This window comes from Vicia villosa, linkage group LG1 (genome assembly GCF_029867415.1).
Source record: "Vicia villosa cultivar HV-30 ecotype Madison, WI linkage group LG1, Vvil1.0, whole genome shotgun sequence".
Classification (NCBI taxonomy): Eukaryota; Viridiplantae; Streptophyta; class Magnoliopsida; order Fabales; family Fabaceae; genus Vicia; species Vicia villosa.
In genome coordinates this window covers 21,989,615-22,016,721 of record NC_081180.1, presented here as the reverse complement: position 1 = coordinate 22,016,721, position 27,107 = coordinate 21,989,615, and the positions used below count along the sequence as shown (strand labels likewise).

The 27,107-nt window shown below is 32.4% G+C and overlaps 1 protein-coding gene across 1 annotated transcript; it reads left to right on the top strand.

The window, feature by feature from the left end:
• Nucleotides 1-14,360: 14,360 nt before the first annotated feature.
• On the top strand, nt 14,361-16,073 carry LOC131661166 (probable N-acetyltransferase HLS1). The gene is made up of 3 exons (XM_058930635.1): nt 14,361-14,537; nt 14,665-14,795; nt 15,109-16,073. Exons 1-3 carry the CDS (start codon nt 14,361-14,363, stop codon nt 16,004-16,006), a joined length of 1,206 nt encoding a protein of 401 aa, XP_058786618.1. The 3' UTR covers nt 16,007-16,073.
• Nucleotides 16,074-27,107: the final 11,034 nt, after the last annotated feature.

Below are 27,107 nucleotides of genomic sequence, written 5' to 3'. Positions count from 1 at the left end.
GTTATACAACATTATATGTCAACAAATACAATCCTAACCATTGTTTTCAGTTTCTTCACCAACTCTGTCCAGATCTTCCATTCACTGTCATCCATAATACAAGCATTTTATGATTCTAAAACCCAAAAAATATAATCTAACATATTTTCAAACTTTTCGTAAAACTTTGAACAATAAAGTTATACCTTTCATTTTCAAAGCGTATCCAACCAACACACACTCCATCTGATATCTCTACCATTCTGGGTTTCATATCCAATCCCACACTGCCCATAACATCAGCTACAAACTGAACATCTTCAACAACAGCAAACCTAATTCCAGATCTGATTCTTTCATGACGAAGCATCCAATTGATTGCAACCATCTCATTCTGCCACACCCCTCCGATGTTCCTCACCTTGCTATCACTCTCCCACATGCATGCAACATTGTCCCGTACATAAACAGCCAAATCAGTGCACGCCTTCGTAACCCGCTCTTTCTTCATCTTCGCCCTCATGCGCAGTAGTTTAGATCTTTCTCTAATCTTCCTTTTAATGGCGAATCGCTGTAAACGATCTTCAACCATAATAAATTTTAAATTTCTGGATGATAAAGAACAAGGTTAAATCAAAATCAAACTCTTAAAAAATATGAAAGAAATATTTTGGATTTAGAAGAAAAGAATCCACAACCTGCATGCTTTCTTAACCTGGGAGAAGGTACCCATTTTCGTTCAACAGATGCAGTGGATTTCGCTTCTGAGATTAAAACCTAATTTCAAGTTCCTCTCATCCACTTATATACTGAAACGTTCCAACCTCTTTAGTCTTCTTTTCCCAAAGTACATCTTCACATACATTATCATTACTTAGTAGGGAAACGTGCAAAAAACGTGGGAAACTGGTATACTGGCTTTTTAGATGACCACATTAAAATTATATTAAATTCTTCAAATGAATAATTAATATCGTTTTATCAATATACACATCACTCTGTTAATTTTGAAAAAATTTAATACATTGAATTATTTAAATTGGGTCTTCACTTTATTTTTTTCAAAATTGAATTCGATTTATTTTTAATTACATTAACTGAATTTTTTTTTCACAATTCCTTTACTACTTAATTTAATATTAATTATCTTCATTCATTGCTTTTTTTGTCTTCTATATTTTTCGCCAAAAAAAATTAATATATTCCCTTTTTTGATATATTTTTGACAAGCTAAAATTTATTATGCTAAAATAAATTGATTTCTAAACAAATATATATTTTTTTTTATACATCATTATTTAAATATCAGAATGAATTTTCATACACAATATAATAATTAATGAATTTATATGTGGTACATTTTAAAACAATTTACATAATAATATTATTATTGGTTAGATATATTATTACGCGACCCATGCGAACCCAGGGGTAATGGATACTTATGGTATATTTTAAACAATAACGTACGAGTGCAGACACAATGGTATCTAACTACCTAATTATATGAATTTCATATTAAATGAAACTAATTTTTATACGCATTTATTTTATTATTATATATATTGAATTTGCGTGACCCGTGCGAACGCACGGGTCCTTTACTAGTAAAATTTGAAAAAACAAATATTTAATCCACAAAATTAATAAATTAATTTAATTTAACCAAGATTATTTATGTCTTTTCATAAAATAAGACATTTCTATTTCTTCTATTTCACTCTTCTTTCTTTTATATCAAACAATACATTAAATCTACTTTATTTCTCATTTATTTCTCTCTTTTCATACTCATTCTCTCTTTTCAACTTCTTTTCTCAACCAATCACATCTTAAGTGAACTAGAGGGGGTTGCAAGAGACACACGGGGTTAAGAGTTAGCTCCACAAGGTCCAAGTCCAACAGTATGAGACCTCATTAATTTAACCATAATCAAAATAAAACCTAATTAAATTATATAATAATAATAATAATAATAATAATAATAATAATAATAATAATAATAATAATAATAATATATAAAATAAAAAGAGGACAAACAAAAAAATAGAACAAGTCAATACGTTGGGGAGGAGGAATAATGAAAATATGGAGAGTTTGGATGAAGTTGAAGAAGGTGTGGGGTTTGTTTATGGAGGAATGAATTTGGAGTTGAAGACTTATATGGTGGTAATAAAGTGATATTAAAGTGGTGGTTATAAGTTGGAGATTGGATTTAAATTTGAAGGTTTGAGTTGTTGTTTTGTGAAATTTGTTTATGGTTTTGTGGAAGGTTTATGTTTGGTGTGTAGAGAGTTTAATGAGATTATTGAATTTCTGGAAAAAAAAGAAGATATGGTGATATATGGTTTGATATTGGGATGGTTTGGTGGTTAATGTATGAAGAAAGTGAGATTGAGGTAAAGAAACATGGAAGGGAGATGGTTAGGGGTGTAGGTTTTTGTGGTCTAAGTTTTGTTTGATCTTTGTGCATATTTTGTTATTTTTGGAGATGATTCAGGGTTTAGAAAAAAATAACACAATAGTATAAAAAAATAAGAATAGTAAGTGGTGAGATTAATAATAACGAAAAAGATGATACACTAATAATAATAATAATAATAATAATAATAATAATAATAATAATAATAATAATAATAATAATAATAATAATAATAATAATAATAATAATAATAATAATAATAATAATAATAATAATAATAATAATACTAATAATTAAATAATAGAGTGATAGAAATAAAAAAAGTGGAGATGATATAATATAATAATAATATTAATAATAATAAAAATAATAAAAGATAATAAGTAATTAAAAATAATATAAAGAAATAATGATGAGAGAATAATAATATTAAGGGTGCGTTTGATTTATAAAAGAATATGTACTGGACAGAACTATATTGTACATATGATTAAGGGTGCGTTTGGTTTAAGGATTCAAAAGAAATTCTCAAGAGTAAGTTACTCGAGAAAAAAAATAAGGAATTTTGATTTCAGGGTATTGTAAAGAAAATATATTTGTTATGTTATTTGATATTTCAAGATAAATTAGTGGTTGTATTTTTTAATTAAAAAATCTTGTGAAATTCCATGAGAATGAACATTTCCACCTTTATATATGAGAATAAAATCATTGGAATTATAGAAGTTATTGAAAAATATTTTATTCCTTAGAAACTTTACATATGCCAAGGAATAAATTTTCTTCAAACTCTTTACAAATACGTGTATAACAGTTTTCTAAAAATTATTTATAGGAACTTACTTCTTAAACTTGAAACAACCACTCGCTAAGTTATAAGACAACTATTTGTAATATATCGTGTTTGATTACTGCTACACAGAACAAATAATTTTGTATTGTCCGTTGTTTGATATATTAATTAATGCACTAGACAAAATCATTCAAAATTTACTAAAATGTCATTTGTAATATTTAACTTTTGATACCACACTATGTAAAATCACAAAAACATATTAAAACAAAATCATTAAAAATTATATCATAAATTCATGTCGTTTGATACAATTAAAAGCAAATCATAAAAAATACATAAAATTAACACCCGAAAAATAAACTAAATAAATATACGAATCAAGTCTAATATTGATTGAATTAAAAAAAACTTAAATAAAACATAAATTATAAATGAAACTTGTCAAATAATATGGCAAAATAACATCACCAAATTTTCTAACTTTTTTCACATTCTCATAATCTTTCTCACAAAAGACATTCTTTGAGAACCTTCAAACTCCCAAAAGAACTTTTTGTATTGCTGGTGCCTGGTTATGAGAAAATTTAATCACCAAGTCAATTTCCTATTCATCAATTAATCCTAATTTCTTAACCTCTTCAACCAAGTCAGCTTTTGAAGGATCTGGAACTTTAGCTACAATTTTAGCAAAATAATTAAGTAGTAACAACTTCCATTTTACTATTAAAACTCTCCAAAATTTAGTGGCTAATTGATCACGTTGAGGTCGTTTAAGAGATGATCCAAGAATAACATTTTCATCTGAAGTTGGTGGATTGTCATGTTTAAGGTTGTCAGAATCGAATTTCCACCTTGACTCGTTTTACCTAGGTATAATCGAAACGTAAAATCGAATCGTAAAATCATAGAGTTTAGCTCATATTAAAATTATATTAAATTTATATATACGACATATTTATATATATATATATATATATATATATATATATATATATATATATATATATATATATATATACTTATAGAATATTCTAAATGCATTAATTATTTAAAATTTTAACTTAATAATAAATCAAAAATATACTATATCATCATAATAATGTGTAATATTTACAAAATTGTATCAAATTATATAAATTGTCCACTAAATCATAAAAAGTAACATCCAAAATATTATAAAAAAATAATAGTTTCATAAGTTTTTCAAGTTCAAAAAAACAAATCTTTTCATCTTCATCTTTAACTTAATCAAAAGTTCAATCCTTCTACAACATCTGCTTCATTAGAGCATTCATATTCGACTTGATTAAATTCATCTCCAAATGTTAAAGATTCTTTAATATTATAACCAAGATATGAATGTGAATAAAATTAAAAATCCATAGAGAAAATTTTATGAGCCAAAATATAAAATGTGATTTATAAATTTTGACCAAAAAAAAGTAAAATCAGGTCAAAGAGTAAAATCCAACGATTTTACATGTTTTTACACGATTTTACATGATTTTACACGATTTCACCGATTTCAGAATAATTTAATTCACTTAAAATCGTTCCAGAATACGATTTTACATAAGAAGGTTTTTACCTGCGATTTAACACGAAATGCTGACCTAGAAACGTGAAATGTAGAGAGTTTAGGTTTTAAATCGAGATTTTAACAACCTTAACTCATCATTATCACCAACTTGATTCTCATTTGTTTCATTTTTATCACCATCATCAGCCCTACGACCATTTACACGATCTTTGCCAAAAATACCTTGCAATCTCTCAAACTCTTTATTGACATGATTGTCAACTTTGAGATGTTTTTATAAGGAAAAAATAAATTTTTAAATGAGTATAATTATTTATAACAAAACAACACAATGGACAAACTATATATTAGATACCTCCAAATATTGAGATGAGACTTGTCTGCTATCGCATCTAAACGTTTTTTACTGATGAGAATCACTTCTACTAGTAATAGATTCTAAAGCATTCATATGTGATTCATACCTAGCTAAAGCTTTTTCATTCAAATATATCCTCTCATAATTATCACTTAAAATAAAATTCAAGAAAAAAAAATCAGCAACATACATGACCAAAATTTGGATGTACATCCTCCAATTAAGAAGATAATGAAAATTTTGTTCATCGTATATTTCAAATACATATAAAAAACAATTAAAAAAATAACACCATAAAAAATTAATTGAATTAAAAAAATTATTTCAAATTGTTCTACAAAAAATTAATTTTTAATTCTTAAATTAACTCACACATGAGAATTTATAAATTTAAGATAAACAAAGCAAATGCTATTGTTAGTGAAGAATAAGTATTATGTGATGAATGACTAATGTTTATTATTATTATTAATATTATTATTATTATTATTATCATTATTATTATTATATAAACATGAAGACAAAATATGACAAAAATATGCATGAAAATCAATACAGTAAAGCTATCAAACTCAAAACCACACAACCATTTTCTTTTTATGTATATCATATTCATAATAATACATAGTAGAAAAAGAAAGAAAAGTAATACCTTAACTAAGGAATTGAAAAAGTGGTGACGTGAAAAAAAACTTTTGTCGATTATGTCTTATAGATTTGTGAGAGGCGATAGGTTTTGAGAGGCACTAGGTTTTGAGTAAGGATTCACTTCATTTCTTATACTCCATTTCTTTTTCATTATTATATAGTTTTGTGTGTATATTACACGTATTTCTAAAACATGTGACACATATTTATTATTTATTTAATTTTATTTAATTTTATCCTTACTCGTTTTGAGGTCGTATATCATCCACCGAGTATATGAAAGAAGAAAGGATAGACTAATACTTTTCATTTATTTATGCGCGAGATAAATTTTTGTTTTGTGGTTAAGCGAGTTAAAAAAATTAGATAGTTATCCGATCCCTCATTATTTTATTTGTGTTATCCTTTATTTATTTTTTAAATCAAATGCTGGACAAATATATTTTTGTCTTGTCCAGTCTCTCATTTTTAGCAAATCAAACGCATCTTAAATAATAAAAATGGGTGGAAAAATAAAAAAATGGAATTAATACTAGGTGAGAAAGAAAAAGAGGTTTTGTATTTGACCTAAAAACTTTGACTTTGGAGAAAGGTTATGTATATCTCATGACATTTTGGTGTGTAAATTGGTGTGAGGGTTTTGTGGTTTTGACTCAAAACACATGGTTGACTAAGACTTAGAAGAAAAAAAAGGGATTTTCAATAGTAAAATTTGGGTGTGTGTGTGTGTGTGAGAGAGAGAGAGAGAGAGAGAGGTTTTTTTGATGGAAATTGTTGGTAGTAGTTTGGTAGTGTAAAGTTGTCTAGAAATTGGTGTGATTGTCTCTATTTATAATGCAATAAAATTAGGTTAAAAGATAAAAGGAAAAAGATTGATCAAATAATTCTTGAATGACAGAATCATACATCAGATATTATCTGATTTTTCTTGATCAATAAGATGATAAATTTTGACTAATCAGAAGCCATTGTGACAAAACACGATCAATCAAAAGTAAGTATACCAAAATTCGACCAATCAAAAAACGAGTGCACACGAAAACGACCTTTCCCTAGAGACAAGGGACAAATGATGCACAATTGTTGGGACATATGTTCCCACATGTGTCCTTCTTCACATAAAATAGCTTGAACATACCTTGTTGTTTTGCATAATGCAGCCAATCCAAAAGGAACAACTATCATTCCTACCTAAGATAGAGTTTTCAGGATTTGTACTCAGCGGCGCAGATTTGGAAGACACTTATATATGCCCATGACCTCGGGTAAAGCTAGGAAGGAGAAACTTTCAAATGCTTAAGGATGGTCACTTAAAACTCAAAAAAAGGAAGCCGAAGTCCTATTCTTGTAAACAGGCACTCATATAACGGGATTATGCAGTCATCAAAAAACTACATAACGGGATTATGCACTCCTATAATACCAGAAAAACCAACCACTCTTAGGGATCTCCGACTACAATGCCAACATCGCTAAGGGCGTCCTCAGTGCCCAGAGCCGAGGGAGTGCCTTCTACTTTTGCTTCCACCTAGTCATACATCGGCGCATCCAACTATTTTTTAAGATTTACATGTTGTAACACCTCAGTGTTGCCAGAGTCTCGACCTTCAGTCCGCGGACAGACTTGAATGAAACCTTTAGTGCATTCCCTCTTTTGCAAATTGGCCTGTATATCTTCTTTAGATAAGAAACAGGGGCATAAGTACCTCAGTGCAACTTTTTCTTCCACCAACATTTGATCTGGGGGCGTCTAACGACCCAGAAAAAGAAGTTTCTTCCTTCGAGGAATTCCTAGTTAGCCTTTCTGAGTCAGAATTGTCAGATATGTATATAATTTATGATCCTATGTAATCACTACTAAGAGAAAGGTGTGGAGAATCATGGGATGACCTAGATAAAGTTCTCACTTCAGAATCGCTCACTAAATCAACTGCATTATTGCTCATCCTAACTAGAAAATAAGAAATGTTAAAGTTAAAGCTTTAGTTAGAAGGGTACATGGTTATGGGAGATTGGTGAAACAGGAGAAAAGGAAAAAGGCACAAACTTTAAAGGAAGCACTGAATTGCTCCTATTGAATCTCTCAAGAAAGAAGAGACAAAGACATTTTTTTCGAAAATTAAATGTAAGCTTGAAGGCTAAAAAGTTGCGAAAACTTCCAAATGCTCAACTCACTATATTTATAAGCAATGACATCTGAAGATTAAGATCATATATGGAAACAAATCACAAGATCCACAACTAAATTTCCACTAGGGATGTGCATGGGTTAATAACCAAACCAAATTAAACCATTTATATAGTTTGGATCTTAAAACCATTTCTTTAAAACCGGTTTATTTTTTTAAAACCGGTTTACATGTGGATCGGTTCAGTTTTAAACCGGTTTTTCATAAAAAAATCAGTTTTAAAAAAACTAGTTTAAAACCGGTTTTTTTCAAAACCTTTTGTTTTAAAGAACCAGTTTTAAAAAAACGGTTTCTCTCGAAACCAATTTTTTAAAAATAACCAGTTTAAAAAAAGTCTAGTAAAAAAATTCAATTTTAAAATCAGTTTAATTATTTTATTATTTTTAATAAAAATGTTAAATGAAAAATTATTTTTCAACATCACAAAGAAATATAGGATAATTAAATAAGTATGTTTGAATTTTACTCCTTATATCTCTAATTGTAAATATTATCTAATTATAAAAATTATTAAAAAAATTCATAAAACTACTTAACATGTACACTGTGTGCAACTGATAAGAGCACCACTAAATTTTGCCAAATATCCATTAACTGCCGGAGCAACTTGGAATAGATCTTCCAATACATTTCATGATTCAACAAACATATGTATAAGAAAATTACTGTAGCACTGCAGTTCATTTTGATTTAGAAAAGTTAATCATTAAACATAGAAATGTGAATCTAAGTATAAAAATTTTAGGCAGTAAAATTAAAATTATATTTTAAACTCATAACTCATTAATATGTTATTAGAGAAATTTAACATTCATATGAACTATGGAAAAAAACAAACATAAATTTAATACATAATGAAATGTGGGTATCTAATAACTAAACCATATTATTACCGGTTTATATTTGGATAACAAAATGGATACCCGCTTTTATATTTTAGTATTTGAATTGGGTTTTAAAAAGTGGAATAGTTTGGATACCAATTTGGTTAAGGATAACCGGTTTTTATGCACACCCCTAATTTCCACTAATGGATACATGCCAAACTTGAGTGCACGCAAGTACTCTCTATAAAATTCTTCATTCCTAACTAGTCACGTCAATACACGTGCCAAGAAAGGGTGACAAAGCGTTTCAATGATGGAACCGAATTAAATGCGCCTATTCCCTATTACTTTTTCAAAATTGAGCCCAAGCGTTCCAGTTCTAGCCTATATCGGACCAGGACATGGAGGTCGGTCAATGATACTTAAGGCTTCCTCGGGCCTCTTCAATGCCCGATAAAGCCTTGATGGCAATTGTTTTAGACCGACCGAATTCCTAAATGACTAAGGCCTAATCCATCTCAAATCCACTCTACTCGACTCAAAGTATAAAACACTCCACATGCAAAGAGCAAGGTATAATTTCTGATCTCCACTTTCATTATATTCACATTGAATCTTAAATTGACTTAAGCGTTAGAATGCTAACCAAATAGTTCCACCTCGCACCACCGTAAAGGAGATTGGAGCCACAGTACAAGATCATCGATTCTCCAACTGTCTTCATTTGTTATTCCTTCGTAGAGGTAAAACATCTATTTCTAGTTCCTAAGCAGAATATTATTATTATTATTATTATTATTATTATTATTATTATTATTATTATTATTATTATTAGGTTTAAATGCACTTTTAGTCTCCCTATATTGACATTTTTAACTTTTTAGTCCCTAAACTAAAAAAAGCCAATTATTAGGTCCCCATTTTTAAATAACATGAATTTTTGAAGGTCCCTTATCACTTAACAATATTTTTAATGATATGGCAGTCTCATTAGTTTGACCAAGTTTAAAATTTTTTTGCCACATCATTAATTTTCATTTTTAATCAAAACAAAGTAAATAAAAAATAATTAAAATTGTATATTAAAATTAAAATTAAAAACAAACCTATATGTTCTAATATTCCTTCATCTTCTTCCCCCAATTTACAGCCAAACCCAGAAACCCAAAAATACTACATTCATCACCTGCAAGTTACGACCATTGATGTAATTAGTTTGATTTGAAACTTGAGTATTGGATATGAGTACAATCTTGACGATGAGCACCAAACTCAAATAGAAAGAATAAGAATTCTGGGATGTCTCTTTGGTGTGGGGCCAAAGGGTTAGTTTCAATATTGTATCAATACAACTAGTTCATGTCTTTTTTTTGGAAATAATTATGAACTCTGCCATTATCATATTTGATAGTATGTAGAAAATTGCATTTCTGGTTCCTGAGCACCGCATTAAATACTCAAATACAGTAGAGTTTGTCATGGCCAAATCATTAGTGTGTCAGTTTTTAACATTATTTCGAACCTGAGTTGTGGTTAACTTGTTTAATTTTGGTGAGGAATGTTAGCTTGGTAGCGTGCTTTTCCAAAAGATCTAAACTGAAGTTTCACTCATGTGCAGCAAGAAGCACTGGTGCTCAATGCTTCCAGGCGTTTTAGATATACGTTGGACTTGAAAGGGGAAGAAGAAAAACAGCAAAAGAAGAACAATTAGAGCCCACTGGTGCTTAATGATTCCAGGCGTTTTAACCACCTTTTACTATTCTAGTCAGCAATTAATTGAGAATGTTATGAAGATATTCTAGTCAGCAATTTATTATTACTATTATTGTTATTATCATTGTTATTATTATTATTAGCATTTTTATTGTTGTTATTATTATTATTACTATTATTATTATTAGCATTATTATTATTATTGTTATTATTATTACTATTATTATTAGCATTATTATTATTATTGTTATTTTTATTACTATTTATTATTATTATTATTATTATTATTATTATTATTATTATCTGCTTCTGATGACTACCGACAGAAGAATGTCAATCATGACATCTACATCCTTACTAAATTAAGATTTATTATAAATGTAAATATATATATATATATATGTTAAAGTTTCTATATTGTAATGTACATGCATTCTCTTAAAACTTATCTTTTTCCATTCTCCTAAACTAGAATTAATAGTGTTGGATATACTAGTCTTACTTTATGATATGAATTTTACAGGGGCTTACTTTTTAAGTGACAAAGCTCCTATTTTGTGGTGCAATGTAGCATGTTGGCATTGCCAACCAACCTCACCATTAAACATCATGTTATTTTTTATCTTTCAAACCAATCTTGAATAAGACTATAATATCATCTTAAAAGAGAATTTCTTCACCCACCTCCTAACCTTCTTGCTCACCCCTGGTGAATTTACAACACTACCCCTTGTTTCGGAAGTTCATTTCTGAAAAGGTACTTTTTTTTTGAAAAAAAGGTGTTTTCGGAAATGAACTTCCGAAAACGTGTTTTTTTTAATATAAAATATTGATTTCGGAGATGCATCTCCGAAATAAAGTTACATTTTCAGAAAATGTGGTGTTTCGGAAGTTCATCTCCGAACTCACCCCCCTTGGAGGAATTCGGAAATGCACTTCCGAAAAAAGGTCTGGACAGAAGAAAAATAACAAACAAGAACGATTCGCTTTATTTAATCGGATGAAGACGATGGAGGAGACGCTGCAACAGGTTAGAAAGTCATGATCCTCTAGAAATCCATACCACATTGCAACTTACCAACATAATAAACAACAACAAAAAACTTATGAGCAAACTATACTTACATCATAGTGGTGTAGATCCTTATCAGCCACTCGCAACTGAAAATGATTAGCACGAACTTGAATTTTCCTTCCCAATTTTTCTTCCCAATTTTCCTTCTGAGACGACGGAGCCGACTCTAGAGTAGCCTTCTGTTTAACTTCGGCAGTCAGGCTCTCGATGGAGATCAGAGCCGAACTCAAGGAAGCAACCGGCGCTGCGACAGATGGAACAAACGGCGCTGAAACAGATGGACGAACAACCGGAGCTGCAACAACAGACGGAGGAGAGGTAACCGGGGCCGGAGCATATGACGGAGGAGGTGGATGTCCGGAGGAAGAAGGATTGGAGGTACGTCCACCGCGAGAGCCACGGCCACCACCACCACGGCCTGATCCTGCAGCATTGATGGATGATTGTTGAGAATGTGCAGGAGATGGTTGACTCCGGCGATTTTCGGGATGATTTCCTCCACCGCGGCGAGACATTGTGATGAAAGCAGTAACAAGAGATAGAAAACGTTAAAGCAAAGAAGAAGACTTAGGATCGAAAATGATTTGGGATATTTTGAAAGAAAAATGGGTGAGAAGCTTTTAAATAGGAAAGTGTTTTAGAAGTTAACCGTCTGAGAGTGGTGGGGAGAAGGAAAAGGGAACTTCGAAATTTCAAAAGGTTTTTTATTCTTTTAAATAGGGCGTGGCTGTGGAGCTTCCCAATTTTTGTTACGTAGGCTTTTAAGTAGGAAAGTGTTACCGCATTTCTTAGAAGGTAACTGTCTTAGAAGGCTTACGTAGGCACATGTGTCCACATTTCTTACCTGGTCAGGGGACGTCATTACAAAAAAATCAAACAAAGGGGTGCGCTGGGAAAGTCAAAGTTCTATGTTTATAATCCAGAAGATGGATAGTGTTCGCGGCGATGAAATCCAAGAATCTACATATTGAAATTAGAACAATCCAAAAACTAAGATGATAAATCCAATACAAAAACACTGTGCGATACAATCCGAAATCAGAACAAAACAAAACAAAACACGTCAAACAAAACAAAAACACGTTATTCTGCCCGACGAGCGTTACAAAATACACATCAAACAAAATAAAAACACGTTATTCTTCCCGACGAGCGAACTCCTCCGAATGAAGATAATTATATCAATCCTCATCCCACTCAGTATCAGAACCATCAGCGTTGATCACGCCTGAAGACTGAGTCTGCACGTCCGAGCCATGGACCCCCAGGGGACGAGAAGCAGACCCAGTCAAAACCTTCTTCTTCTCCTTCACCTCTTTCACCTCCTTCTTTGAAGAACCCTTTCTTCCCTTAGCGCCACCCATTCCTGCGTAAAAATGAAGAAAGAAAGGTCCATGAGACCTCCTTTTATAAAAGAAGAAAGGGACACAAACTTCAAAGAAACAGGCACAATAAACAAATGCGTTAAAAATAAAGTACTTGCAAATTAAAACGGACACTCCCTACCCTCTCTAGAAGACGCAGTCCTGCGTGCTGGTTGATTGTCTGACATGTTCCTGTAAACAATTGAAATCGATTAATATGCGAGACAAAATAAAAAACAAAAAAATTTGAACTTCTGATACATTTCGGAAGTTCATTTCCGAAAACTGGGATGGAGGTGTTTTCGGAAATGAACTTCCGAAACACCCCTGCGATGGAGTTTTCTGCAACTTCCATGGCAGAGCCCTAAACCAAACTTCAAACCAAATCAAAATGCTTCTAAACAACCTAAATACTACTAACAACCTAACCATATATCATTTATGCAATTAAAACCCTAAATAACATGCATTTGAATAATAGATCTAAAAATTTCAAAACTTACAAAGTGTTAGGATTGAGGGCTTTTGAATGTTGTTTAGCAGTGTGATTGGAGCCTTGATGCAGCTTTGGAATTCTGTTTGCACAAATTTTCGCCTTTGCCACTTTTTGTTTTGATTTAGGGTAAATGATTGGGGGAGGGGGAGTGTTTTGATAAATCTGCAGAAATCGCAGTATTTCGGAAGTGAACTTCCGAAGTAATGTTTTCGGAAATGAACTTCCGAAATAAGTCAATTTTTTCAAAAAAATACACTTTCGGAAATGAACTTCCGAAGCAGGGGTATTTTGGAATTTTCGCTGGGGATGACCCCCCATAGGGAAGTGGCTAAAGAAATTTTCTCTTAAAATTGTGATCGAGCCTATAAATTCCGACACCGACACTAAATTCTTTTTAGTGTCAATTCTTTGACTTTTAGTGTTTAATAAAGACCGACATTAACAACTGATTTTCTAGTAGTATTTAACTCATTGTTGCAAAATCGATTTAGGTAAAAATTACCTCTCCTTATAGATACGTATATTTATGTCACAAAATATATGTAAGATTCTTAACCATAATCAATCATCAACATCTGTCTCTCTGCGTGTAAAACTCTATAGTGGCAAAGGTAGTAATAGTATATGTACTTGACTATCTCTTGTGTTTTTTGTTTTTCTGTTATTTAAAAAAAATTGTCCCAATGAAAGCGATTGTAACAAACATTGTCAGCCTTTTACTAGTAGAAACTAGCATTGTTATCCTACTTTCAACAAACACATCAAGTTATGTGTTGTGAAATACTACAAAATGAATTGTTTTCCACCATATATAAGGACACAATATGAGTTATTCAAGAAGGTCCAATCTCAGGAGAATTATTTCTATTCCCACTTGCCATTTCCCACCTTAACCTTATATATCCATTATAGTACATAATCACTAGCTAGCTAGCTTCATTTTAGGGAGAAGAATGGCTGAAAACAAGGTTGTTATAAGAGAGTTTGATGAAGATAGAGATGTTAAAGTTGTTGGAAAGCTTGAAAGAAACTGTGAGATTGGAACTACTAAAAAGGGTTTCTCCATTTTCACCAACATGATCACTGACCCTTTATCTAGGATTAGGTTTTATCCCATTCGTGTTATGTTGGTGTGTAATAACTATAGTATTTTTCATTTTTCTCTCATTTTCAATAATAGTAATTCAAATCCACATTCACATTATCAAATGCATTCTACTTCTAGTTATATTTGATGATTCATAATGGTGTGTGCAGGTTGCTGAGCTGGTTGAATGCAGGGAGCTTGTTGGAGTTGTTAGAGGATGCATTAAAAGTGTGCAAACTTCTTCTGGATCACTCTTCAAGATGGGTTGCATACTAGGCCTTAGAGTCTCTCCGACACACAGGTAATAATCACGGTTTTAAATTGCAGTTGCACTCACACAGAGACACAGTTAAATCATAGTTAAATATAGTCTCATATAATATTTGTCACAGTTAAACTGTAGTTAAATAAGACATATAATTGCTTTTGTTATAGTTGAACCGAAGCTTAAACCTGCACACACCTCAAAAAACTTAAGACGACTCTGCATGAAATACAAATTATAGTTGCAAAGAGATTATGTCGTGCAGACCGCCATTTAAAACCATATGCCCTATTTCTTTAAGCTAAAAAGAATGTGATAATCATGTTGAATTGAAACTGAATGATTGCAGGAGAAAGGGGGTTGGACTAAAACTTGTAACCTCAATTGAAGAATGGATGCTAAGAAATGGTGCTGATTATGCATTCCTAGCCACAGAAAAGAACAACACTGCCTCAAAAAACCTATTCACCAACAAATGCAACTATGTCAATCTCAGTTCACTCATCATATTTCTCCACCCAACTACTTTCCCTATAACAAACCACATTTCCAAGAACATCAAAATAGACAAAATAAATATAGACCAAGCAATTTCCATATACACAAGACTCTTGAAAACCAAAGATTTGTATCCATTAGATATGGACATTATTCTCAAAGAGAAACTAAGTTTAGGAACTTGGGTTACTTATTACAAAGATCAAGACTTCAAACTCAACAGCACCGACGATATTGTTACCGATAAAATCGCAACAAACTCATCATGGATCATTTTTAGTTTATGGAACACTTGTGAACCTGATGATAACAACAATAATAACAAGGTTCAAGATGCTAAAACAAAACTATCTCAACCACTTAGGTTTCTTCATGCTACATTAAATCATGCAAAGGACAAAATATGTCCATGTCTGAAAATGCTGAGGAATGAGTCATTAATGTGTAATAGTTTTGGGTTTCTTTTTCTCTATGGACTTCATGGAGAAGGAGAGAATCTAGAAGGGCTAATGGAATCAGTATGGAGGTTCACATCAAGATTAGGAGAAAAGCTAAAGGAATGTAGAGTTGTGATAACTGAATTAGGGTTTGGTGATCCACTTGTAAACCATGTTCCTCAAATTGATTCTATGACTTGTGTTGATGATATGTGGTACACAAAAAGACTTGGAAATCAAAGTGATGATGAAGTGGTGGAGATGATGAAGAAGCAACTGGGGAATGTGTTTGTTGATCCTAGAGATTTTTAGCTAGGTTTAATAAAGTGGTGATGAGAATTAATGTGTTTTTTTCCTTGATGGTGAGAATTTTTGTAATAAGTATAAGTAGTACTTGTTCATGTCTTTTCAAATTTTGGAATCATTGAGGAATCATCATGATGATGATAATAAATTTATATTTATAATATATTTTCTTGCTCAAGCTGAACTTAGTTACTAGTATAAGACAAGATAATGTATGAGGATCCAGCTGGTTATGGAAAGCTAGTGAATATATATATATATATATATATATATATATATATATATATATATATATATATATATATATATATATATATATATATATATATATATATATATATATATATATATATATATATTCTCTTAACTGCAGGAATGAATGACAGTATTTCACAGTGGTGTCATAAGCATTATGGCATGGCATCATGCACGCCGACAGAAATTCCTAGTTACTACCATTATTATTTTTTTCACTTTGAATATTATAGTGCATTATATATTTATTATAAGTAGATAAAACTATAAATTGTTGGAAAACGGAAGTTTAGGGTAAGATCTTTTTGGAGAAATATTGATAAGGAGAGAATATTTAGAGAAAGAGCATTGTTATTCCTACACTAAAAGTTCTACACCGTATACCTACACCATCAAAAATACAACATGCATAGGTGATGAGAGTCCTTTGGTCTTTGAAAGTTACCGATGTAGGAGTGACAAAACGAATTCGGCCTGCGGGAAAAGTCCGTTTTGTCCGTATTTTTTTGCGGGGCGGGACAATGTTTTATGTTCGCTCTCTTTAATGTGTCCGCTCCATTCTGTCCTGTTTTTTTGTGGGCTTTTGCGGTCATGAGCTTTTTCATACAATTTTACTATTTTTAAGCTTAAAAAGTTCAATGCTCGCGGGCCTTTCCCGCTCCGCCCTCACTTTTTTGAAGGGCGGGATAAAGTTTTAGACCCACACTCTCAAATATTGATAAGAATAGAATATTTAGAGAAACGAAGAATTAATATTAATTTATTAAAACTAGGGGTGGCAAAACGGGTTCGGCCTGCGGGGAAAGTTTGGTTTGCCCGCACTTTTTTGCGAGGCGGGGCAATATTTTAGGCCCGCTCTCTTTAATGTGTCCACCCCACCCCGTCATGTTTTTTTGCGGGTTTTTGCGGTCATGAGCTTTTTCATACAATTTTACTATTTTTAAGCTTAAAAAGTACAATGGTCGCGGGCCTTCCCCGACCCGCCCTCACTTTTTTGAAGGGCGGGATAAAGTTTAAGACCCGCACTCTCAAATATTGATAAGGAGAGAATATTTAGAGAAAAGAAGAATTAGTATTAATCTATTAAAACTAGGGGGTGGCAAAACGAGTTCGGTCCGCAGGGAAAATCCGTTTTGCCGCACTTTTTCACGGGGTAGGACAATGTTTTAGGCCCACTCTCTTTAATGTGCTCGCGCCACCCCGCCCCATTTTTTGTGAGCTTTTGCGGTCATGAGTTTTTTCATACAATTTTACTATTTTTAGACCTAAAAAGTTCAATGCCCGCGGGCCTTCCCCTTCCCGCCCTCACTTTTTTGAAGATTAAGGTAAGAATTTAGACCAGCAATCTCAAATATGTCCGTCCTGCCTTTTTTTGTGAGCTTTTGCGGGGCGGGTCTAAACAGGGCGGGCAAGCCCATTTGCCACCCTTAATTAAAACTTTGGAGAAACTTGTCATGTTTATAATAGGAGTTTTATACGTGGTAGAAAATATAAGTGTTAGTAAGATTTAAAACCATAAGTGATGAATAAAAAGGAAATGTCTTTCGAGATTATAGAAACTATAAATTAGTTTAGAGGCAGAGTTAGTGGTTATAATGCGACAATGAGTGTGGGTTCGGTAGGTAGTCCATTTTGTCGGAGATCAGGTCAGATTTTCTCGAATTAGATGTATTGAGCTTCGTTGTTCTTTGGTTCGTGGATATATTCATTAATGGATGGATCCATTCATTAATGGGTGGAGTTTTTGGTTTGTTGTGGATTGATTGGTTTCAACAATTATAAATATGTACCTCCATCATTCTTGTTTTCACAATCTTCCAAATTTTAGAGCTGAAGACAGGGAGAAGGGTTTGAAAATCCTAGTGGTAATCTTAGAGAGACAATGGTAAATCCTAAGACTGTATTTTTAAAATTTGAGAAATCGTTGGAGTTATCTAAGAGGGGTTGAGAAACACCTCTAAACACCTTGAATTTGTGTGATTTATATATGGAGAATTGAAATGATTGAAAATACTTGAGTAAAAAATAGTATTTGTTCTTAGGAACTTGAGTGACTATTTTTTTGGTAACTCATTTGTAATATTTTGTAACAACTCTTGAAATTATAGTGAATTGCAAAGTCGCTATCTACCCTAGAGTAGATCGTTTGATCGAATGAGATAAATAAGCTATTATGTACCTTATCTTTTATCTTCTTCTGCCAAGTTAAGTTGACATCTTATTGTACAAAGAGTTATTTTTCCTAAAGGTCGTTTATCTTGGTTGTCATTGTTCCTTGTCCCTACACATTAAATTTCTTGGTGTGATTAAACCTTTCAATTTCACAAAAAGTGGCACCCACTATGGAGAAAAGAGATTTTGTTTATAAGTGAGTATCATGGATTCTAAATGGAAAATCGAAAGATTTTTTGGAGACATCCATTTTGGATAGTGGAAAGTGAATATGCAAGCAATCTTAATTCATGAAAGATGTATTGAAGCATTGAATGGTGAGACTCGATGCCTGTATGCCTAACGAAAGCAGAGAAGACCGAGATGGTGGATTAGACTAAAAGTGTCATTATCTTGATTCTCAGGGATAAAGTTTTAATGGAATTCGCTAGGGAGAAGACTACGTCTTCAATGTAGACAAAACTTGAATCATTGTATATGACAAAGTCCTTGTCTCACAGGCTATGTCTAAAACAACAACTATACTCATTTCAAATGATAGAGAACAAATCCCTAGTGGAGAAGTTGAGATAATTTCTTAAGATCATTGATGATCTAGAGAATATTGAGGTGAAGATTGACGATGAGGACAAGAATCTACTCTCATTGAACTCATTACCTAGATCCTTTTAGAACTTTAGGGACGTTCGCTTTATTGTAAGGAATGTAACATTACTTTGAATGAAGTCTAGGAAGCTATGAGATCCAAAGAATTTTAAAAGGTGAAATATTTGAATATTGATGATAATGGTGAAGGCTTGTGTGTCATAAGAGGAAAGACTGAGCGTAAAGGGATGCCTGAATCAAAAAGGTTTGACAAGTCAGAGTTAAAATGCTTTATTTGTCAAAAAATCGGTTACTTCATGACGAATTATCTCGGGATGGGGGGAATGGTGATTTTGTTCAGATTGCAATTGCCTTATATGAGGATAGTCATGTCAATGTTGGTACACTAGTGATGTTGAGTTTGGAGATTGAAGTGAGATATGTCAGGGACTATGATTGTTCTTATCACATGTGTCCAAGAAAATAATACATTTAGATTTTGAAGTAGGTGGAATGTGTAGTAGTTGACAATAAGGCTTACAATGTTCATGATATTGGTACGGTCAGTCATAAAATATTCGATGATCGTAACTTTCTTTTTCTGCTCCAAATGTCTATTAAAATACGCTATCCATATGCATGTTTGATGATATAGGGTATTGAACTAGAGTTGAACATGGGGAGTTGAATATTTTATATGGTAAAGTTATAATAGTAAAAGGGTCTAAAATATATGGCTTATATAAATATAGAAGCTCCTAATGTTGTTGCTCATTCATTCTCGACAAGTGAATACATTCATGAAAAGAACAAGCTATATATTGGATTTGAGGTCAAGGCATGTTGGATGCTTAAAGGTTGGTTCGAAGCACTATAATGAGTTTTGCATAAGACAAAAGGATAAAAATGCATTTCACCGTTGAGTGGTCATGTAGTTTATGGGGTAAGGCTGGTGCTAAAACAACTTACTTGATTGGAAGATATTCATTTACATGAATAGACTTCCAAACATATATGGAGTTTTAAAGTAGGAAGATTGTAACCTAATGTGTTTTCAAGGTCATCAAAACTTTATTTAGTGGTCAAATCAAGACAATTCAACTTGATGGTGAAGGTGTATATTATGTCTTCAATGGTTATGCAATAGTTAGGAAGGGTTATGAGTTGTTGGAAGTGGAGCATGGAGGACTGAAGTTCATTAATCGCAGATGTATTACTTTTAGAGAGTCATGTCGATGGAAGAATAGTAAAGGCCTAGGGATGAAGATTTTCGAAAATATGGATAAAAAAAGAGTCAATTTGAAGTAGAAGTTCCTATTATGGATACTAGTAGTAGTGATGGAATTGTTACAGAGGCCTTTTATTATCATTTAACTCGTGATAAGGTAAGGAGGAAGATTGTACTATCTTAGAAGGATAGTTATGCAAGCCTTTAGTGTTGCTTTAAATATGACCGAAGGTTGCAAAATATAGAAACAAAGACCTTTATTGAGGCACTCGAAAGCTTGTGGAGTCAAAGTTGGTTGAAAAACCATACTTGTGGGCTTGTTGGAATACTAAACCAAGAAAAGATAGTGGAAAATAAGTGGATGCGAGAGCCAAGATCAAGCTTCAATCAAGGGTTGAACTTGATACAAATTGTTTGATAGTTTTGAAATGACACAAAACAACAAAGTGGTGGATGTATAAACTGTCATCATCGTGATTTCAAGTCAAGGTGAAGATTGTTGAAGAATGCCTTAAAACCTTAAGTGATGAAGAGAAATGAAACATTTTTTGAGATTATAGAAACCATAAATCAGCCTAAAGGCCAAGCCAGTGGCGACGTTATGACAGTGGGTCTGGGTTCGGCGGGAGGTTTGATCCGTCGTAGCTCGGGTCCGGTTTCTTTTGGTTTACCTGTATTGTCTTTCAATTTTTTTGTCAGTGAATATGTTTGTTAATGGGTGGATTTGTTCTTTAATGGGTTAGGTTTTGGGCTTGTTATGGATCCATTGGGTTTCTGTATTAATAAACATGTATCTCTATCATTCTTGTCTTCACAGCCTTAAGAACTTTAGAGTTGAAGATAGAGAGACAAGAGTTTGAGAATCCTAGTGGTAATCTTATAGAGACAAGGGTAAATTTCAAAGAATATGTTCTTGGAATTGGGAAATTCTTGGAGATATCTAAGGAGAATGAGAAACACTTCTAAACACATTGTGTTTGTGTGATTCATATATATAGAGATTTGAAGAGATTAGGAAACATATGGGGAGAAAATAGTGTTTTTTTTCTTGGGAACTTGGATGAATATTTTCTCGTAACTTATTTGTAATCTTTTGTAACAACTCTTGGAAGTATAGCGAATTAGAGAGCTACTTTCTCTCCTAGAGTAGATCGTTTGATCGAAATGAGTAAACAAATTAATGTGTTTTTTGTCTTTTATATTCTTCTGCCAAGTTAAATTGTTGCCTTATTGCATGAAGACTTATTTTTTGTGAAGGCTATTTATTTTATTTGTCATTGTTTTTTGTCTCTACACATTAATTTTTTTTTTTGTGATAGAACCTTTTAATTTCATAACAATAAGAAAAAACAGTTTAAGTTATGTTAATCAATTAATAGTTTTAAAAATTATTAGTATTTAATTAAATTACAAACTAATTTTAAAAATACTTTCAAAGACTATAGAGTATGCATTAACTATTAAAATTATTGGTCTTGCTTCATTTCACTCGTAACGTGTGTAGTATACACAAAAATCCATGAATCATTTGGCTGGCCAAGTTGTGTAAATGATCCCTATAATTATGTTGTAATGATTCTTAAATAAATAAATTTTAAATGTATACTAAATGCACAATAAATATATTTACATATTTTATATCTATAGTCAAAACGAGGTTTGACGACTCTTGAAACTATTTCGAAAAACCATAAAAAGTTGCAACGAAAGCCCTTTAGTGAAGATTTCAACAATTTGATAAAACTAAGGAACATGTAACACTTGCACTTGACCATAATTTTTTCGTACAAAATGTATATCCATCTCAATGTGTTTAGTGCATTGATGTTTAATTGATACATCACACTCATATCTTCACAATAAACTATAAACTAGTGTGGAAATTGCGACAAGACAATGAAGCTCCAAAATAAGTTCCTCAGTCAACATGATTTAATAACTACATTAGCAGCTCCACTGTACTCGGCTTCAGTACTAGATTGAGACAAAGTAGATTGTCTTTTCACGTACCATTAGATCAAATTATTCCCAAGATATACACAATATTCGAATGTAGTATGTACAGTCAACATTGATATATGTAGTGAGTTTATTAATAAAGGAGTGATAATGATGTAGACTGAAAGTATAAGTACCTTTAATGTGTCAAATGATTCATTTCAAAGAAGTCATGTGTTGGATCCTTGCATCATGCATAAATAGACACACTTGTTGAACAACATAAGTGATATTTGGTTTTGTAAATGTCAAGTATTGTAAAGCTCCGACAATACTGTGATATTTAGTTGGGTCGTGATAATGATTACTAGAAGAATCGCTGAGTTTTTCTTTTGTGTTGACTACTGAAGAAGATGGTTTATAAGAAGGCATATATGTTTGCTCAATGATTTCTTCGATATGCTTATTTTGCGAAAGAAAAATATCTCATGAATGTCATGTAACTAATATACCCATAAAATTACTTAATGAATCCAAAGCCTTCATAGCAAATTTAGAGCTTAGTTTAGACATGATTGATTGACACATAGTATATGAATACGCCGCAAGAATAATTTCATCCATATAGAAAAAAATATAATGACGCCTTATTTCCAATTATGACCGGTTAATGAAATAATGGTATTAATAGGAAAATGAGGCATGGAAGTGTGATCCAAGGTATGGTGATGTTTAGAAAGTCTATGTTGTGATCGGGTGGCCATTTGAGAAAAATATGGTGGGTTGAATAAAATATGTGGTTGGATAATATGAGTTTGAAAGGGAATTATATTGTAGGTTGGTGAAGTATTATGAAAGGGGGGGAGTGTGTCTAAGGGTGTAGTATTATGTGAGGGGGTAGGTGTAACACCCCACATAATACTATCTAGAATCGTATCACGTAAAACATTAAAAATTTGGTATTGAAACAACATTATCTAAATGACATCAAAAGATGTACTACATAAAGGTACATAATGCATAAGAGATAATATATGAGATGTTGAAAATAAACTAAATAGAAAACACAACAGAAAACATCCATCAGACGTTAAAGCCTTCAATCTCCAAGTATTCTAGCAAATCCTCCATCTTCTACAACATGTATGAAAAACAACAACATGATTAGGGTGAGATTACTAAGTCTTAGTGGAATTCCCTATCTTATGGGTCCTCTCGGCTCTATAGGGTTCTACTACTATTCTCATACTACTAATACGACTCTTATGTATTATATACACAATGAGAATCACGAAGCTCTACTAGCTTCTCAACATACATGAATGTCATACTCAAGGTGGCACTTGTCATGTAACTCAAGGGGTTTAACCCAAAACCGATCATAAAGATCTATTCGTTAGATATGGTCAATGGTATAACCCGACCTCATATGCACGGAAACACTAACCACCATATATGGCCAACGAAAATATCCAGCCTCCATCATGTATAATACAATATCTATCAGATATGGTCAACGGTACTCCTAACCTCCATTATATGGTGATGGTCGATCAATCAGATATGGTCAACGGTAGTCCTAGACCTCCACTGAATGGATTGCATAATCCACCAGATATGGCCAACGACACTCCCTAACCTCCACTGAATGGAAAACTCTATCCATCAGATATGGCCAAAGGTAGTCCTAGCCTCCACTGAATGGTTTACACAATCCACCAGATATGGCCAACGACAGACCTAGCCTCCACTGCATGGATAATCACGAATTCCTTTCCACAAGATATGGTCAATAGGAAACCTGACCTCCACTGGGTGGAACTCACTGTCTACTATATATGGTCGGTGGAATGCCAAACCTCTATTACATGTAATACACTTTAGGGAGTTACATATCTTGACAAGTCTAAGGTCTTGACATTCACCTAACCATTCTGCTTGATCTGCTCTAGAATTAATAAATGTCAATTATAACACCCTAACCCCGAATACATACTTGAAATAGAAACATACAAAGATAATCAAAATTCAGAATAGGGTGTCCTATCTCAACTCAAAAGAACAACTTCCTCAATTTAAAACATAGCAACGAAAATTCAAAAATCTAGTTCCAACTCCAAAATCTTGAATTAAACAACTATAATCTCAAAATAAGCAATTAATTCAAAACAACTTCAGAAAACATGAAACAATTATAACTTCCCAAAACTAAGTGTTACAGATCAGAGCATTGACAAAAAACTAAATATCAGAAAACACAAATAAATGAAGAGGCCTCAACGTCATCCTCTAGCTCACACAACATCTACTCCTCTACCTGATTGTTTGTACTTCAAACGAGTATAGAACACCATCAATAAAATAAACATGGGGTGAGAGTAATTTCACAATGTTATCGGTGAATAAAGCACTACGGATAATTTCAATAAAATTTATATCATTTACACAAATTAATTCACACTCATAAACAATTTCAAAAAGGAACATGAAATATTATGCATTCCTCCTCCAAAAATGCATGTGGTACCAAGTTTTGGATTTCAGAGTTATTTTACTGATTTAATGATGCCTTTGGTTCATCTTTGAATTGTATCCCTCTCTGGACGTGTAACAGTCATTGGTTCTTATCTTAACTGTGACTTCCGAAGTCCTACCTAATTGTGATATACATGAATGCAATAATCCACACAATAATATTTACAACTCATAACAACAAACACAATTATGTCTCAAACTTAAATAGGTTCCTCTCTGAACCCATCATTTTGCCAATATAAGGACAACAATATAATTCCTTTCTGAATTACTCACTCAAATATTTTATACAAGTACAATTCAATAATTTTATAAATATTTATAAACACTTATCAATAGAGCAAAAATATATTATTGCTCGCAAACATATCAACACAGCTCAAAAACATGTCATAATTACTCAATTTTAACTCTGATAACTCATATAGTCATACTCAAATAATAAAATAACTCAAAATGGCTCTAAAGAGTCAAATCTCCCAACTTTAACTCTAAGGCTCGTCAGATATGATTGTAAACAACTCGAAAATCAACTTTGATAACTTTAAACATGTCAGAGTTACTCAAACAAATAAAAATATGACTCTTAATAACTAAAAACAACTCTGACAAACTTATAACAATTCTATCAACTCTATAGACAATTATACCAACTCAACTCAATAGTGACAACACAACTCAAAAGGTGCCAAAAACAACTCTAAAGGTTCAAACTTTAATTTAATTATTTTAATTGTTTATTTGTAATAGGTAAAAACCCTTAAATGATGATTGACAAGAGTTACTCAAACTCTCACCCTAAACTCTAAAATATGCCAATTAACTAATATTTTCAACTCTAACTCAAAATTAATATTTTCTTCTCAACTTTATTGACAATTGTGGCTAGGGGTGATCGTATCCGAACCAATCCAAAAGCAAAACCGCAAATCGAACCAATCCAAACCGAAACCGCAAAAAACCGCATTTGGTTTGGATGATTTTGGATGATTTTTGGACTAAACCGCACGGTTCGGTTTGGTTTGCGGTTTTTATTTCACAAAACCGAACCAAACCGAACTGAACCGCATATTTAACTTAAGTTTTGAATTTTAATAATTAGTTTATTATCTTTCCAAATCCAATTGCACACAACCACACCTCACGTTTTGAATTTTAATAATTAATTTATTAACTTAAGTTTTGACATAATCCACATAGTTTTTGTATTTTATTGAGCTACATATATATGTAATTCTCTACTATCTAATATATATATTTCATTTATATAATATAATATATGATTTTGTAATATAATTGCTCTTGTAATATAATTTCTTTTGTATGGTATAATATCATATATTATATTGACATTGAATTACTTTATTTTTTCCTTTTATTTTAGTACATTTTTATTTTATAGTGTAAACCGCGGTCCACCGAACCGATCTAACCGCATTAGTTTGGTTTGGTTTGGTTTGAATGACTTTTTAAAAATCAACCGAACCAAACCGAACCGCATGCATTTTTATCTCGCGGTTAGGATGACTTTTATGCTCAAAACCGAACCAAACCGCACCGCGAACACCCCTAATTGTGGCATGATTAAAATAAATCTAATTCTGTCAATTACTCAATTTATTCAAAAATCCTTCAATTATAACTCACAGCTCAACAAATAACTCAATTAACTCTAAGCTCATCAATTGGTAGTGAAAAGTCAGCGCAGTAAAAATTATTCGAAAACTCGTCAAATCAAGCTGCGAACTGCCGAACCGCCGCTTGCGCCCAAACAACCACCATCAGACCGTGGCTCCTCCGTCGCCGCCGTAACCTCCCGGCTCTACCTCCTCTTCGCGGCCTGAATTCAGGCAGCCTCTGTCGTCGCCGATCGCCGACGCAGCCCCCTGATTTTCTAGCGGCTTCCAATGCCCGCAGTCGCGCGGAACCCGATTTCCGATTGTTGCGCAGCCTGCCGCCACTGATCGTTGGTGAGACATTGTTCCTCGTCGACAACTGCATTGCCACCGCCACGCGACACTTTCCGGAGTCGCCGCCGATCGCCGTCCCCCTGATTCCCAATTTTTTTGATTTTTAGACTTTTTGCATTTTTGTGAATTTTACTAACTTTTATGTTATTTTTTATTTTTCGGGAAAAAATACAATTTGGATTTTTCAGAGTTTTTAAGATCTAACAAAGTTTTTGCCCAAACAATCTCATCAGTCACAAAAACACAGTTACACAGCAATAGACAATCTTACCATAAAACAAATATTTGAAATTTGTCCAAAGAGAACAACCACATATTATTATGTATCCACATATTCAACAGGGAATCAAACAAAACAACTCAACAATATTCAAGAATTGAAAACAAAAAGGGTTAAGGTAAATCCTTTTGCCACAAACAAAAT

What these genes read in the sequence shown, in the direction of transcription:
- LOC131661166 (XM_058930635.1), top strand. Translation starts at nt 14,361, where the DNA reads ATGGCTGAAAACAAGGTTGTTATAAGAGAGTTTGATGAAGATAGAGAT. An exon ending in ATCCCATTCGTGTTATGTTG is followed by an intron (nt 14,538 to 14,664) that starts GTGTGTAATAAC and finishes TGGTGTGTGCAG; the next exon opens with GTTGCTGAGCTGGTTGAATG. An exon ending in AGAGTCTCTCCGACACACAG is followed by an intron (nt 14,796 to 15,108) that starts GTAATAATCACG and finishes GAATGATTGCAG; the next exon opens with GAGAAAGGGGGTTGGACTAA.